This window comes from Phoenix dactylifera, chromosome 18, assembly GCF_051530095.1.
Source record: "Phoenix dactylifera cultivar Ajwa chromosome 18, Ajwa_hap1_PhDact_Kaust_v1.1, whole genome shotgun sequence".
Lineage (NCBI taxonomy): Eukaryota > Viridiplantae > Streptophyta > Magnoliopsida > Arecales > Arecaceae > Phoenix > Phoenix dactylifera.
The window spans coordinates 11,375,936-11,392,500 of record NC_143207.1 but is presented as its reverse complement, the minus strand read 5'-3'; the positions used below and the strand labels follow the sequence as shown (position 1 = coordinate 11,392,500).

The following is a 16,565-nucleotide window of genomic DNA, read 5'->3' as shown; positions in this document are numbered from 1 at the left end:
TCTCCTACTTCCTCTGTATACTAGTAGTAGTGTGGACATGGTAAAATCATACCAGTGATTGTAGCACTGGTATTAAAGACATTACTTCGAACAAAGAGTGGAACTCTATCTCATGTAAAGTCTAAAGTTACAAATAGATGCTATACTAGCACAAGAAAGATCGATCAATATCATTCTTTGGAACTACAGGACTTGAACAACTTGATCTAACAGTAGCACACTTGTGATTCAGCATTCTTTACCTAGTTTCAATTTTTTTTTGGTTACGCGGGCATCTTTATTGAGCAGACAATGACCATGACTAATGACTCCTCGAGACGAGGATTAGAGTGCAAGAGCCTAGGATGGATCACTGGGAGAACCGAGCACTTGGTTTGCCAAATTGTACCTATTTGCCCTCCTAGCCGAAGCCTCTTGCTCCAAGTTAGACTGAGGTCGTGGAGAGGGGTGGTCGTGCGCTCCTTGATAGATGACTCTTATGCTGCTTGGGTCTGAGGGAAGCCATTCAAGTCTCTTTTTGGCCTTGCATCGCCTGTTTCGGCACTTGAAGTAGCTTCTATCTTGGAAAAATCATGACAGATAAGAGATCTATCTATCTATCTATCTATCTATATACATGTCTTTTGAAGGTAATGAAAAAAAAAACACTTTCTCAGATATGTTATACCTGTTCTTCCTTATGTTTTGGATGAATTTCTGGCCATATTTCTTCCATTCATAGCCATCCTCGGGCATCATGGGACTGCGGCCTTCTCTAGCATCTTCTCCTTCCCTGGCAACATGAAGATTTTGCATTAATCATCACTGGAATGGAATGCTCTTAAGATCTATCTGGACCAACGTCTTCATAAGAAAACAAGTATATTTGTCTGAAGAAGTGCAGACACCGGATGGAGCAATAGTTATAGGAGGAAGAAAGGTGATAAAGGTAGAAATAATTGGAGACATATGGGGATAGAAGTTCTAACCATGGAAATGGAGAAAGAGAGAGAGCCTTAAATAACATAGGTACATCAGATGTGAACGCCTAAAACACTTACATATATATATATATGCATGTAAATAAATTGGCGACCACACTCAAAACTTCCAAAAAGCTCGACGGAGAACTCTCGAGTGAGATTCACCCACATGCAGAAGGTTTTAAATATGATGGAAGACCTTGTAGTATTACTTGAGGTGGTGGTGATGCCGTTAGTAGATCGTGAGAAGTGAAAGAAGGGGAAAGAACAAATCATAGGTGCTCTTCAAAATGATAAATTTACTGAAAATAAGGACAACATGTAATCATACTAGATATTTGTGGCAGTGGAGGCGGCTGTGGTTAGAGATTGAAGGGGGGGAAATTAAGGACATGGTGGGAGGAAGCATACAAGTTTGTGGCTGGAGGAGTTGTAGCAGCCATGGGGTGACTTCCCTTTGAAAAATGAATTAGAGGCGGTTCAATTGTTGGCAATCAAGGCATGTTTTGAACTTTCATTTGAATGGTGGTGGGCTTCTTATTACAGCCTTGGCTTTTATATCACGTCTTTGTCGCACCAAGGCAGAGAGAAGTTTCATCACTTGCTCTACGTCACCTCAACTCGTCACCATTCAATTTCCAAGATCACCTGCTGCGAAGGTGTCCCATCATAATGGTGAGTAGGGTCCAATATTAAGCGACCACTGCTTCATGATACCCTATATGATTTGCACCATACAATACCTAATGCTCATGGACAGCTATCAACAGCGAGGTGCCGTGTATGGCAGGTTAGCCTATCTTGTTTGATCGTGGAGGACATCGAGTACTGCACACCACTTTACGGTACAAACCATGCATTATAGGGGATCAATGCTCTTCGTTACTAGAAGGTAGTAGGTTATTATCATAAAAATAGTGAAGTCTAACTTTTGTCAATCTTATCTATCCCATAATTGTTATGTGATCGAACAAGTTAAAAGATCATTTCTCCTAGAGGTCCACCACGAAGCCGCCTCCTCCCCACCCCACCCAACCTTTCCTTTTCATTTTTTTTTTTGGATATTGAAGTTGTAAACTAGCAAGGTCAGGAGATTTAGATGAAAGGATATTAATTCAGAAATTATTTCTGTTCAAAGCAATTAGTTGAGTTGGGTTAGAGTCTAGGATAGGAGCTAGGGAATCTTTGAAGAGGTTATGACTTTGCACGCCTGCCACAAAAATCATTGAAAAAATATGTAAACTTCTTCCTTAGGATGTCGACGTGGAACAATTTTCCACGCTTGTCCGTGTGTCGACGTTTTCAACTTTTTCTACATATATTTTTTCAATGATGTTTTTCTACTCTCTTTCTTAACTATGATTGTATACGTAGATAGGAGAAGATGGATATCCATTCTTTATCAGCAATCCTTCTTGATCTTTATTGGAAGAGGGTTGGTACAAGGTGAATGTGAATGGAGATATTTTTGCAAATACGTAGAAGTCAATATAGGTGTAGTGACTGGAAAATTCAAAGGAGATTTTATTGCAGCTATATCATGGAATTTTCAAACATGCTATTCTAGTGGACCACATAGAAGCACTGGCTTCAGAAGGGAGCTTGTTTTACTCAGAGCTTGAGGCTTTATTTGATGAATCTAGAATGAGATTCTTTAAAGGAGTGCAAAGCTTTTATCTTCAAAAGAGCTGAATCTTTCTCATCTTAGAGTTAATGTTTAGAGTTTATGCATTGCTCTTCAAGATTATAATGCGTCACTTGTTAAAAGAGAAGGCGACTTTGTTGCTCATACTCTTGCACTCCTTACTTCTCAAATGGTAAATAGCTCAGTTTGGATTGAGAAACCTTTGGACTCTCTTTTATCCTTTGTCATCGAATGATGTAATGTTTTACTAATAAATTTATGTGGTAGTCCCATTTTGATGATTATAACTGAGAGAATTTATATATCTTAGATGGTTTGAAAAATAAAATTATTTGTATTTAAGAGAGTGACTATTCACACCCCTTTTAATTTATATTCTATAGCAGGTTTTGATTCTTGATATATAGTACAAGTATTAAAAGACTTTATCAACACTAATAAAATTAATAGAGTGAGCTTACAGAATCTCATATACAAAGGATTATTTTAGTACATGAGATACTGAATTCTAGGCCCATATGGTTAAGCGTTACTGTTTTTAATTTTTTCCTCAATAATCTATTATAAAAAATAAAAAAGTAATTAAAATTATTAGTTGATATGTCTATATTGTACTGACCAATATTTCAAGATTCCTTGGTTCATATATTTATAAGCTAAGAGGATGCAGTTGGGAATGGAAAAATAGATGATTTGATCGATGAAATTGCACTTCCAAGATCAACATATAAATATAAGTAAACTGTACCAAAGAATATTTTGGTTGGTGAAAGAAATTTTCTCAAAAAAAATTATTAATATATCAAAAGACTACTCCATGTAATGCATTAGACGTATATTTATTGGACATGATTTTGCAATCCTAATTCAAGTATTAAACATGATATAGAATTATACTCGAAATAAATTTCGACAATAAGGAAACATGCAATATTTTCTCTAATGAAAAATTCATAAAAAAATTTGGAAACTAAAATATTTTCCTTATTAAAGTCTTTGCACGTGAATCCTATGGCTCCTACAATGCTTGGCATACTTTAACTAATCATGGTGCCTATTGGTTGTACTCTGTGCTGCATCATAAAACCTCATTTTTTACAAGCTGATATCTTGGCTAATCGTAGTATATGTTGGCTGCACTTTATGCTGCATCATAAATCCTCATTTCTTACAAGCTGATATCTTGGCTTTTGTTATTTTTAGCTAGTTGTTTTGTGTAAAGTCCTAGTTGTTACCATGGTGCTTACTTTCTGCCATACATAACAAAGAATTCTTCTAAAAAACAATGATCTCTTTGTTCCCTCATAGGAATTCTTAGTTTTCTTTTTTCCTTTTTTGGATAAGCCACGAGAACTCTTTTGTCGACAACTCTCTAGATGCCAATTTGGCTCTGTAAGAACTCAAATGGCTCTTACAACACCAAACCAACATAAATCACTAAGCAAATACCTTCCAAGGAAGTGAACTATTAATGGAGAGTTCACCTAGAAATCATCTCTTCTAATCAATTTAATCATCTTCCCCTGGTTGGCAAATTTGCCCAAATGCCACTTTGGTGATCTTTATCCTGGGATAATGTGATCCGCAATGATCTAAGACTACCATATTTGGTATGCTATGTTTCAATGATTAAATATTTTTGGATATCAACGAATAACCTGTTTGATATTCAGAGAGTAAAATGGACTTGCATTATCCTCTCCAAAAAGCCGTGGACTTGCCTCAAGGGACCATATTTTTCGGACCCTGGACTGTCTTTTCTTTGCAATGGGCTCCTTTCAGTTGTTGGCCCAATATAAGATGGGCCTTTGGGACACTGGTTGTAAAAGGAATTCTATCTGTCAAAGCTCAACAACTTTTTTCTCGATATTATATCATGGTTCGATATCATTTCTAATCAATAAAACTCAAAAATAGTAGTTAGGGACCAAGGGTTACTGTCCAATTAAAGGGCCTTAATATACTCGTGGATTATGGACTGAATTTTCAGTGTCAATTTTGATGTTTCAAGCAATGTTCGATTAAATCTAGTAAATGTTTCTATATTAGACTTCTCTAAGTTGGACATATGGCATGACGATGTTGTAGGACACCAGAAAAATTGTATCATTCTTGGTTGTGGATATATAGAAGTCTTGTGCTGGGGCAGTTCTTTGTGTTGCAAGCCATACTCTGGTTCATCATCATCATTCAGGCCTGTATCCAATAAGTCTCAAGCCATTTTGTAGTGGGCTAACAAATCCATCATGCTATATGTATTTCAAAACCCGAACTGCATAAGCTACAAGTAATTAAAGTTCATTTATTACTAGGATTGTTAGCAAATTATCGTGCACCACCTATGTGTGTGTCCGTATATATATAGGGATGTCCATTTAGATCCGGTTAGATTTATATTGGATGATGAGGATGCAACGATTCAAGTCATTAGATGTAATCTACTAGCTCTAAATTGCTTATACACCAAAAATTTTATAATTTGAAAATCTCTAGCCCATACATCAAATGGTCAAAAAATTAGACAATTTAAATAATATTAAATTATATTATTGAGAATAGGCCTCTCCTCACACCGTACCAGTTCATCGATATATTATTTTAATCGCTCGATGCATAGACTAAGAGTATCCAAATCACATGATATATCGTGCATAAGCTATTATCCAAATTATTGATATGGGATCCACACCGTTCAATCTAGATCTGATCATAAAGGAACAATGGAGTCCTATTTTGCTTCGTTCTTTCACTCTTGTTGCCCATATGGAATTTTTTGATGCAAGTATAGATCAATGAATTGGACTACATTAGCATATATCAAGGTGAACATCTAACCACACTGATGCGATAAATAGATTTTTGTACGATGTTATTCAATGAGCAGAGCCCAGGCTAGCCCGAGTCATGTCACGTACTGCAGCTTTGCTCAGCTTACAGCTAGAGGTGGGCAACGGGCCGTGCCGGGCCGGCCCGGCCCAGGCCCCCCGGGCCCAAAGACTAAACGGGCCGTACCTGGCACGGCCCGTCCAGCACGGAAGGCCAGCCCGGCCCGGCCCCAGGCCCCTCTATTGGTGGGCCGGGCCGGGCACGGCCCGTAACGGGCGCAAACGGGCCGTGCCAGGCACGGCCCGCAACGTCTCCAGACGGGCCGTGCCTGGCACGGCCCGTAACGGCTCCAGACGGGCCGTGCCTGGCACGGCCCGTCTGGAGAGGGGGGGAGGAAAATAGCCGTTTCCAACGGCTATTTTCGTGAAAATGACCCTTTTACCCCTCCCAACAGTCCAATAACGGCTGAATTGAGGGGTATTTTGGGAAAAAAAAATTTTGGGCTTCTATAAATAGCCCATTCCTCCCTCATTCTCACCACACCAAACCTCTCATTCTCTCCTTCTCTACTGCTATTATTTCTCTCTTCAAAGTGCTCTTCTAGCAATTTAATTTTTAGTTTGTTCAAGTGCTACACAAGAGGAGGTTCCTGTTGAGAAGAGAAGGTCGCTTCTGTTGAGAGCACAAGAGGAAGCTCGGAATCTCGGCTCTGCCTCTGCCCTCCGACCCTCTACTCAATTCCTCCTTGCGGTTAGTTTTTATTTTTTGAATTAATCATAGATATGTCATCTTTTGAGGAAAGTCAGTTTGGCATTCCTGTTTCTGAGGGAGAAGAAACTAATCCCCAACCCCCTGTTCCTAGTTCCTCTAGAACTGGTGAACCGAGTGAAGGTCAAACCTCTTCTCGTAAGGGAGTCTGGAAAGCTAAATGTAAAAAATGTGCCAAACTTTATAGTTGTAGTAGTAGTGGGGGAACAGGACATTTAAAAAGACATCAAGAGAGTCATAGGATGCATGATTCTTATGCTCAAACTCAAAGTATCCTTAATATACAAGGGGGATTACTTGTAGGTAATTTTGCATATAATCATGAAAATCAAAGAAAAGCACTTGTAAAATGGATAGTTAAGGATGAATTACCTTTTAGTTTATGTGAATCTTTTAATTTTGAAGAATATGTTCAATTAAACCTACAACCTGCTTACAAAAGAACTAGTAGGCATACATTTAGAAGAGTAGCTATGACCAATTTTTTAGCAATGAAACAAAATTTAATTGAAACACTTTCTACTTTAAATGTAAAAATTTCATTAACTTCTGATATTTGGTCAGCATCTGTAGGTAGTAATTGTTTTATTGCCATTACTACTCATTATATTGATAATGATTGGCAATTAAATAAACGTATTCTTGCTTTTCGTGCTTTTGATTTTCCACATTCTGGGCAACAAATTTCAAATATAATTTATCAAACTGCATGTTCATATAATATTAATGATAAAATTATGTCTATTACTTTTGATAATGCATCTAATAATAATTCTGCTGTTGTATTATTAAAAGACTCATTGCATCCCATATTAGATGGAAATTTACTGCATATTAGATGTGCATGTCATATCTTAAATCTTTCTGTTCAAGCTGGCATGGGCATGATTCAAGATGTGATTTCAAAAATTAGAAATGCAGTTTCTTTTATTCATACTTCTAGATCAAGACTTCAAGAATTTAAGGAATTATGCATAAATCATGGTAAACGTTTTAAAAAATTTAAACTTGATGTAATTACTCGTTGGAACTCCACATATAGCATGATACATGATGCATACCCATATAAAAATTTATTAAGTGCATATATTAATGATCGTGGATTAGGATTTACATTGACTGAAACTGATTGGAATAAAGGAAAAATTTTGGAAGATTTTTTGCTTAGTTTTTATAATGCTACCAATGTTCTTTCTGGTATTTATTACCCTACTTCATGTTCATTTTTACAACAAGCATATATAATTAGTCAAAAATTTGCAGAACATAGATATGATGATGTTTTAATGCCTATTATTGACCTAATGGAATCTAAATGGAATGAGTATTGGGACAGGATATGTCCTATGCATAACTTAGCTGCTGTATTTGATCCTAGAGTTAAATTAAATGGCGTGCTAATTTTACTTGATGCATACTCTGAAAATATGAATCAAGATGCTGAATCTGCTAAAGATGAGGTAAAAAAACTTCTTTATGATATTTATGCTATATATGATGAAAAAATTCGTGGATCTAGAACACAAATACAAACCTCTATTTCTCCTTCTAGTAGTTCTTGTTCGTCATCTATTTTTTCATTCATTGCACAGAGAAGACACACACATGCTTCAAGTTCCTCTTCATCTTCTTCATCTTTAAGTAGTGAACTAGAATTTTATTTACGAAATGATCTTCATTCTGCATATGATGAAAATCAAATAGAGAATCTAGATGTATTATCTTGGTGGAAGAGTGTTAGAAATCAATATCCTGTTATGTCTGCAATTGCACGCGATATTTTAGCTGTGCCGATGTCCACGGTAGCATCGGAATCCGCTTTTAGTGCAGGTCGGCGTGTTCTTGACGAAAAGAGAAGTAGGATGACGGGCGAAACGGTGGAGATGCTTCTCTGCTTCAAGGATTGGCTGGATGCTGAGGCAAGACTTCAAGATAAAGGTGGACATAATACAACATCCTCTGATGATGATGATACAAACACTACTGAAGACTGAAGAGTGAATACTGATTCACTGAATCACTGATGATTAGTAAGATTTCTTAATTTTTTATAATTGTACATTTTTATTGTATTCTGGAGGTCAGACCAAGGTCCAAACCTCGGCCCTTTCTTAGTTTCTTATTGTATTCTAGAGGTCAGACCAAGGTCCAAACCTCCCTTCATGTACCATTTTGATTTAAATTAATAAACTGGTAGGGGTCTATGCCAAACCCCCCACCATTAAGGTGGCTTTATATTCATAAATCATAAATTCTTAGTGTTCAATATTTATTAATTTATTAAAAAAATTTATGAAGCATTAATTTTTATCGGGCCGAGCCGGGCCCAGGCCCGGACCGTGCCAGGCCCGCGTGCCAGCCCGGCCCAGGCCCTTATGGGCCGTGCCGTGCTGGCCCGCGGGCCGTGCCGTGCTTGGCCCGCGGGCCTAGACCGGGCCGTGCCAGGCACGGCCCGCTGGCCAGGACCCTCTAGCCCAGCACGGCCCGGCACTGTAGCTGGCGGGCCGTGCCAGGCACGGCCCGCTTCGTGCCGTGCCGTGCCGGGCCGTGGGCGGCCCGGCCCAGTGCCCATCTCTACTTACAGCCCTTACAGGCTTGGCCTCTGAGTCTCTGACTTTGGCTTAAATTTTGACAAAAATATGAGTCATGCCTCAATGCGAACGTGTGTACTACCAAGCAATTCAAATACTCTGGCACGGCCCGCTTCGTGCCGTGCCGTGCCGGGCCGTGGGCGGCCCGGCCCAGTGCCCATCTCTACTTACAGCCCTTGCAGGCTTGGCCTCTGAGTCTCTGACTTTGGCTTAAATTTTGACAAAAATATGAGCCATGCCTCAATGCGAACGTGTGTACTACCAAGCAATTCAAATACGAGGAGTTGAACGAATCCAATCCAAACTTTTCCCGTGCTTGCTTCCGGCCAACAATTTAATAGCGGGGACGGCACGTCACTGGTTCTTCACCGCCCAAGCCACGCGTCAATAAGGGGAAACGAGTGTTATCGCTATCAAAACCAAAACAAAAAACGGGAAACGGCTGTGGAAGAAGATAAAAACGGACGGAAACGTGAAACGACATGGGAGCTTTTCCCTCGGTTTTTTATGTTTTCGGCTGGCGGTGCATCAGCCTTTTGGGTGGCCGCGTGGGCGACGCTATTACTTTTCCTCTCGCCCGATCTCCTCACCACCCTACCGTCCTCCACTTCTCCCCCATTGTTTCGACCTTCTCTTCCTCCTCCTTCTCCACCGCCTCCGCCGCCGGAGTTCTCTGCCTCGTCGACGGCCTTGCTGTCGAGGACTTCAACCTCTCCACCGCCGATCTCGACGTGGACCCTGTTCCTCCTCCTTCGCCGGAAATCATCCCCAGAGTCAGTTGTCTTCCCTCCCTCCTCCTTTCTCTCGATTCGATCGGAAATACCAAGTAAAATGTTTAATTTTGGGTTGAATGCGGTAATATTTGTGCTCGAATTTAGCGTAAGAATTAGGTTTTATTCTTTAACGAATTAGGGTTTCTCGGTTGCTTTCCGCTTCTAAAAATTAGGGTTTATGTTTAGTATATTTATTCATTATCGATGCCGTCATCGTTTTCACTTCCGCCATTTCTCATAACATTTTTGTTCGCATGGAATGACAAAAAAAAGAAGCAGCCTTCGTGTTCTCCCTTATTATTATAACCAATTGGTTAAGCTCCCTCCAAACAGCAAGTCGAATAATAGTAGTAAGGGGCAGCCAACCTCCATGGCTTTTGTGTTTATTCTGGTACTTTACTGGGATGGAGCCACTTGGACTAGTAAACTAGCATAAACAGAGCCCCTTAACATCTTAATTCATATTTGAAAGCATTTAGAGTTGGCTTATTCGGGGACCCATGTGTGAAGATATCTACTTCTGTCAGTTTCAATTAGTTTTGTATGTTTCTGTTTCTCTCGCTTTCATAATATGTTAAACAACAAACACGCTATCACAATATAATAAATGTTTATGTTAAGGTGGCGGATTTGTAAACTAAAAACTTCTCTTACCTAACAACGTTCAAGAGTAAAAAACTTTATTATCTACTACTTTGTAACTAATAAATTTATTTAGCACTAGATTGTTGTAGATGTTTAATTGCAAACCTTTCTTTTCATACATATAATAGACCATAATGTTTTACTTACTCAGCAATGATATTTTCATTGTAGCAAATAATAGAGTTGTTCATGTACTGTTCTTTAAATTTTTTATGATTTTATATCAAACATTTATATATAAATGCTCATTAATCTACGACTGACAAAAGAAAAGAATGAACTTTTAAAATATGAAAACTAATTGCGGGTATCATTTTTCGTAGATATAGAATGTTTATATGCTTTTAGACTGTACTTCGGGATGAGTTTATTTCTGCAAATGTTTACAATTCCAATAAATTAGGAGAAATGCTAATCTAATAAGAATCATTTACATTGTTCAGAATTACATTTGAAAAAAAAGAAGCGAGTTGGATAGTAAAGAAAATAAGATTTGATAGAACAACTCAGTCACTAGATTTAGACTAAACATATTTCACTGCATGATGCATAGAAGAAGTTGAATCATTTTTTGGTAAAAAATTCTAGAACAACATGACTTATTAAATCAGTATGGGGTAATGTATCAAATTGAAAAAAAAAAAACAATATGGGTTGGCTATATGAATCTTTCTTCACTTAATTCCTCTCTTAGGTTCACTTCTCTGAAATGTCAAAAAAAAAAAAGTTCCAGTTACCATGTTGTATTGGGAAGAATGCCAAAAATCCTATTTATTCCCCTTTCTTGTATCTATTCAGCATGCATTTTACAGTTGGCATTCTCTTCTGATGTATGCTGCTATAATGCAGTGGTTTTCATAGCTTACCAAGCTCCCCTGGACATGATCAATTAGAGTAGAAAAATTCTCCATTAATGCATAGAACTTGGATTTGTGTTGCAAATCTCGTAGGAATATTTATTTAAATAGAAAAATAGATGATGCAGGATAGGTATAGGTTTAGCCTTAGCCATAATTCAATAACAAGCTTTTGAGATATGGCCACTCTTGGATAAATTATGATCCACGACCTAATTAAAGTCAACCCAGTGGGGTGTTTACATTTTCCAGCAAACAATTGTTATATGAGATGTCAAGTCATATCATGCTTTCAAATAGATCAACAGACCACAACATCACCTAGTTTCCTTTTTATTCCTAAAAATAATAGGTACCCAGTTAGATAAATCACCCTCTTATGAGATGCTAAGTATGTGCTTGAATAAGCTTCATAGATGATATCCCATTTTTCATACTTAATCTATGAAATAATAATTTATGTCCTACTAGAACGGGATAGTATCCTTGGTACCTTACCATTTCGATAGCTAACTGAGATTGGGGATACTTACTGGACACCAATCCATTAATGGGTTGGGATGTCTCTCCTATGGCAGTCCAAACTACTCGGGACTTGTCAGTTCCAGGGCTTCAATCAGTACCATGTGCAACCCAATTGAGTTGTTTGATTTTGAAATAAAAAAGAGAGAGTAATGAGCGGTCACGTTTTCTTTTTTCTTTTTGGCTTAGTTACGGGTTATTCAAGAACCATTTAAACATGGAAAAAAACAAAAATTATTTACCAAAACTTTATTAAAGATGAAATGCTGAAAAAATGAAAAATGAAAAAAGCAATACAGCATGATACTGGGATGTAGGACCATTTCATGAGGTGGGATAAAACCATCCTAGTATCATACCATTCCAATATTTATGGCTTCATATTGGCATCCTAAGCCTTGCTATGAAATATAAGTACCTCAATCATAGCTAAGAGCAATATTTTTGCGGACTTTATCATATTGTTCATCATACATAATTTATGTAATTCAAACCCCTCCTAACTCCTTGGAGAACACAAAGAGAGCAATAAGGAGAAAGCTCACCAAAAAATGTTGTGTGCATGCCATGCGCTCGCCATCCAAGATGGAGGACAACAATTACTCTATAAACTAGAAGAAAAATCGAAACAATTCAACCGAAACAAGTATCCTTTTCTTAACACAAATTATCACAAACACAACAAGACTGCAATTAAATACAAGAATGCTAATCTAAGAAAATTTAAATCCCATTCCACATCCAAGAAAAGGACTGACCAACTAGAGTAGAATTCAAATAACCTAATTATTCTCTTTTCGTATAAAATCTAGCACTACCATGATAACAGTAATAGGCTTCAGTCAGCGAAGAAAGATCCCAAAACCTTATTTTTATCTTAACTCAACCCCAACCTACCAAAACAAAACCCAAATGGCCCAATTGTCCTTTTTCCAACCAAAAATTACAGAACCATGGGTAAAGAATCGCTCACCCATAAACCTTACAAATAAAATGACACCTCCCAAGTAAAGATTAGAAGCCCAAAACTTCATCGCTACAAGACATGCGTGTATAACTCTTATCCCTCCAAAACCATATATTATGAAATTCATAAAACCATGCATAAATGATAGATGGTTTGATCGGAAGGAGAATTACTAATCTTTTTTTTTTTCAAGAAAGAGAGAGAAAGAGATAATATACTTGATGGAAGAAGAGTGAGATTATGGGGTTTGGGGGAGGGAAGACAAGAAAGAAGAGGTAAAGAGAGCATGCGGGCTATTCATTTAAGAGTGACAAGGCTGTCTTTTTTCTTACTCTCAGAAGAAATGACTCTAAATCTAAAGAATGTTTACAACGAACCTAAACGACATTAGAATTCCATAGACACCAAACCTGCTATCGAGAAGGCTAACTTCAGCCATCAGAACACTCCAAATACTGGACTGCACAACAAATTATGTGCTGATGTTGCATTGTATAGGGCCCCTTGTCGAGGGTGAGAAAATGAGTATTTTCTTGCTTTGTTTCATCTTATTCGACTTGATTAATTTACCTAGGTTTATATAATTTCACCACTGAATGTTGGTGATTCTCATGCACTGCTCTATGCTAGTCAACTAGGTTGTAATGAGAAAATTAAGGGGTAAAAGTATCACTACTCTTTGGCTCTAGAAAGTGGACATGGTACATAATATAGTCCAGAGGAACATGCAAGGACTAGGAAGTGCGGAAACAGGTATGAGTTATGATACGACATGTTATGAATACACAAAATATGACAAATCTTGAAAAATATTGAAAAAATTGGCGAATCAGACCAAGCACCCACAAATATTCTGATGGTGAGGCATAAACCCTAGCTTTGATTCTAGGGACAAACTCTATATCCATATCTCTGACACCAAATGAGGTGAATTAAACATAAAAATCCATAATATTTGATGGCAAGGCATATGAAAAATCATCGATTAGGGACAAACCCTAGAATGGACTCCGTGGACAAAGTACTCACCTTGGGTGGAAAAAAGCAAGGATAGAAGCACAATGGCAGAGGAGCAAGGGGGAGAACTAGTGAGTACCGTTGTCCATTGAGGCTGATTGTTGCCGGTTTCCATGAGATCCGATTGAAGGGAGGAGCTCGGCGCCAAAGTGATGCAGCCCGAATACAATCAAGATCGTGGACCGAGGTGCCAAATGTTGGAACTTGTCGGAAAGATTGGCATCGAAGGAGATGCAGATGGGGGAGAGAGGGGGCATTGAGGGTTTCAAAGGTCAAGAGAAGTGTGGTAAGCATAATCCTTGAGAGAAAAGGGGAAAGATAAAGTGAGGCCAAAATGGGTGAAGGCCTACTCCCACAGTTAATTCTCACTTCAGTGACTTCGGCTCCCAAGGGATACATGGTCACTTTAGGACCAAAATAGCTTTAAAAGCTAGGAGTGGGAACCGAGGTGAAAGTCACTTTTGAAGTGGACATTTGCTGTCAAATGCTTCAATTGGACTTAGGACCCCATCAGAAAAGTGATTTGGTCACTTTCGCTCACAACCAAACATGCCCTTAGTGGAAGTATCCAATTTGGTCTCGAAGAGACTGATGTTCTCCTTTTGTGTCTCAAGACAAAGCTTTAAATTTCTAATAACATTAAGTTGTGTTCGATACATCTTTGTCATATATGTATTTTAGAAATCAGATGTGCATTTTGAATCATTTCTAAAGCGACTTAAATGTGCAAGCTTAAACCATATAAGGGACTGTTTGTATGGAAATTGACTTAATTATCTTATATGCATTTAGGAAGTGATAGAACTGGCATATCATTGAGACAGAGTACTTGAAAAGCAGGAGAAAGGTATAATAGTTCTCAGATGTAATCATAAAAAAATATTTCTACTGTATACAAGAAATAACTCTTATTTATGAATCCTTAATTTGACCTTATTTGGCATTAATGAGTTTCACATATCTATGCTTTAATTTTTTTCATCTCACTATTATCTTTATAATATCCCAGAACTTTTCCCAATGTATCACCTCACAATTCTTTATGCTTTACAACTGTTGTAACTAAAAGCAGCTTATTGGGTCATGTATTCCTTACAACTAGTATCTCTTTTTTTTTGTAACCCCTCCAGACAATTTTGTACCTTACGATAAAGCTCATGATGATGTATTGCTTAGAATGTTAGGGGAGTAAAGACAACTCGAACAAACAAAATGAATATGGATGCTTGTGATGCATAAGTGTGAAAATGAGCAGAATAGTGTAATATATAGGTGAGATTAGGAGGCATATATGTTTCAGGCTTGCACTAGTTAAAGACATAGTCATGGAAAATTAATTGAGGTTGTATGGGCATGTGCATCAGAATTTTGTAGCCCGATCACTTCCAAAAGTAGGTAGGGATTCTTCATAAAGAGATATGGGGCCATTTAAACCAAACCATTGGTATGAAAATACAAAATCCAATCTCTGACTCCCAGATAAAGAGGAAGGATTCGTATTGAGAAGTTGTTTAGTCGATCGTCCCATTCATTTGATAGGCGGCCATGGGCCGGCATGTGGGATCGAGAAGATAGGGCGTCTGGGTTCGAGATGGGAGATGCAACTGGCGATAGACTTTCTAATCTCAGATGCTTCGGGCAGTTCCTTACTCCCATCTGAGAGAGAGACAAAGGAAGCCTCTTCAATTTCCAAGGAACCTTTACAGGGTCTAGAAAAAGGAGAGGAAGGTGGCATGGATGGGAGTTGTGGGAGGGTTGGAAAAGCTTGCAGTAACACTGGAGATTTCGGTTAAATATTAATGGTTGGAGAATGAAAATTTGCAAATCTCACCTTGAATAACTGGGATAAGATTTAGTTATGATGATAGGTAAAGGAATGCATAGTTTAGAAAGTTTTTACCTTTATGCTTTTTAACCTGAATGTGTTCATAGCAATCATGTGTCCAAATTATTTTTCCTCTCATTTCACAAGTGCACCTAAACAAATATAAGCTCCATAAGGTGGGTACTGGATTTCTGTTTTCATTATCTTGGGCACTTCATTAATATAGTAGGCAATACGTTAAGCTGGTTTCAAGTATCCACATTTGGAGAACCTGCATACAATATTGAATTTAATATGAGGCATTGAGTTTTTAGACGTGGTTGGTCTCCTTGACAATCTGACGTTCACCCGGGTTACCTCACATTTGTTGTTGACATTAGAATATGTATATATAAGAACTTTGCTGCTTTATGGTCATAATGACCTTGAAATCCCTTGTCATTATTTAGTTTAATTCTTCTGTTATTTTCTCTACTTACTATAAGTATCAATCCCTAGGAATTACACTTGTTTTGGAGTTTCCCTTCACTATATTTAAAAAAAAATACTTTTTACTTATTTTATTACTCTTACACAATGTTGCATCAACAAGGTAGCTGAAGTGACAATTTTTCAATGAACTTTCTGGGCAGATCCAAAGCCACAACCTGGATATCTCTGACGGATGTGGTGCTTCTCTTAACAGTTATAGAAAGAGCATAAAGTAACATTTAAATCTAGAAGTTAGTTCAATGAGCACAAACAAGCAGTCTGTCGGTCCTTTCTTTGATACCCTCAAGATGGAGAGAGTTAGAACAATCTTGACTCACACATACCCTTATCCACATGAGCATTCAAGACATGCTATGACTGCTGTAATAGTGGGATGCCTTTTCTTCATCTCATCCGACAACATGCATACTCTTATACAGAAATTGGACAAAAATATCAAATGGTGGTCCATGTATATCTGCTTGATCGGTTTCTTCTATTTCTTCTCTTCTCCATTTATTAGGAAGACTATTAAACCAAGTTATTCAAACTTCAGTCGTTGGTACGTATCATCTTCTCTTTTAGTATTTGAAAATTGCTTGTTTATTTTTTGATTAATGTTTTTGGAGTTATGTATGGATGACATGTTTGCTGGAATATATTCAACACTCTAAGAGAATAAAAAAAAGTAGTTTT

The 16,565-nt window shown here is 37.8% G+C and overlaps 1 protein-coding gene and 1 long non-coding RNA gene across 8 annotated transcripts in view; one reads left to right on the top strand and one right to left on the bottom strand.

The window, feature by feature from the left end:
- Nucleotides 1-423: 423 nt before the first annotated feature.
- Nucleotides 424-1,403, bottom strand: LOC113463770 (uncharacterized). 2 transcript variants are annotated; one of them, XR_015974765.1, is made up of 3 exons: nt 1,374-1,403; nt 668-772; nt 424-560 (listed from the first exon to the last, which is right to left on the bottom strand). It is a non-coding gene; the product is annotated as an uncharacterized LOC113463770 (long non-coding RNA). The 2 variants fall into 2 exon arrangements; XR_015974766.2 differs by lacking the exon at nt 1,374-1,403 and adding an exon at nt 1,041-1,363.
- Nucleotides 1,404-9,218: 7,815 nt separating this feature from the next.
- LOC103722455 (uncharacterized) overlaps nt 9,219-16,565 on the top strand; it is a 32,961-nt gene continuing 25,614 nt past the window's right edge. For 2 of the 6 annotated variants that reach the window (XR_016399006.1, XM_088714343.2), the window contains exons 1-2: nt 9,304-9,565; nt 16,031-16,431. Coding sequence is in view for 4 of the 6 variants with exons in the window: in XM_088714343.2 (XP_088570469.1) it covers nt 16,130-16,431 (302 nt within the window). In the remaining 2 variants the exon portion in view is untranslated. Of the gene's footprint in view, nt 9,566-14,365; nt 14,421-15,990; nt 16,432-16,565 lie in introns of all 6 variants that reach the window. The other 4 variants (XM_088714342.2, XM_008813021.6, XM_088714344.2 and 1 more) reach the window with 4 other exon arrangements.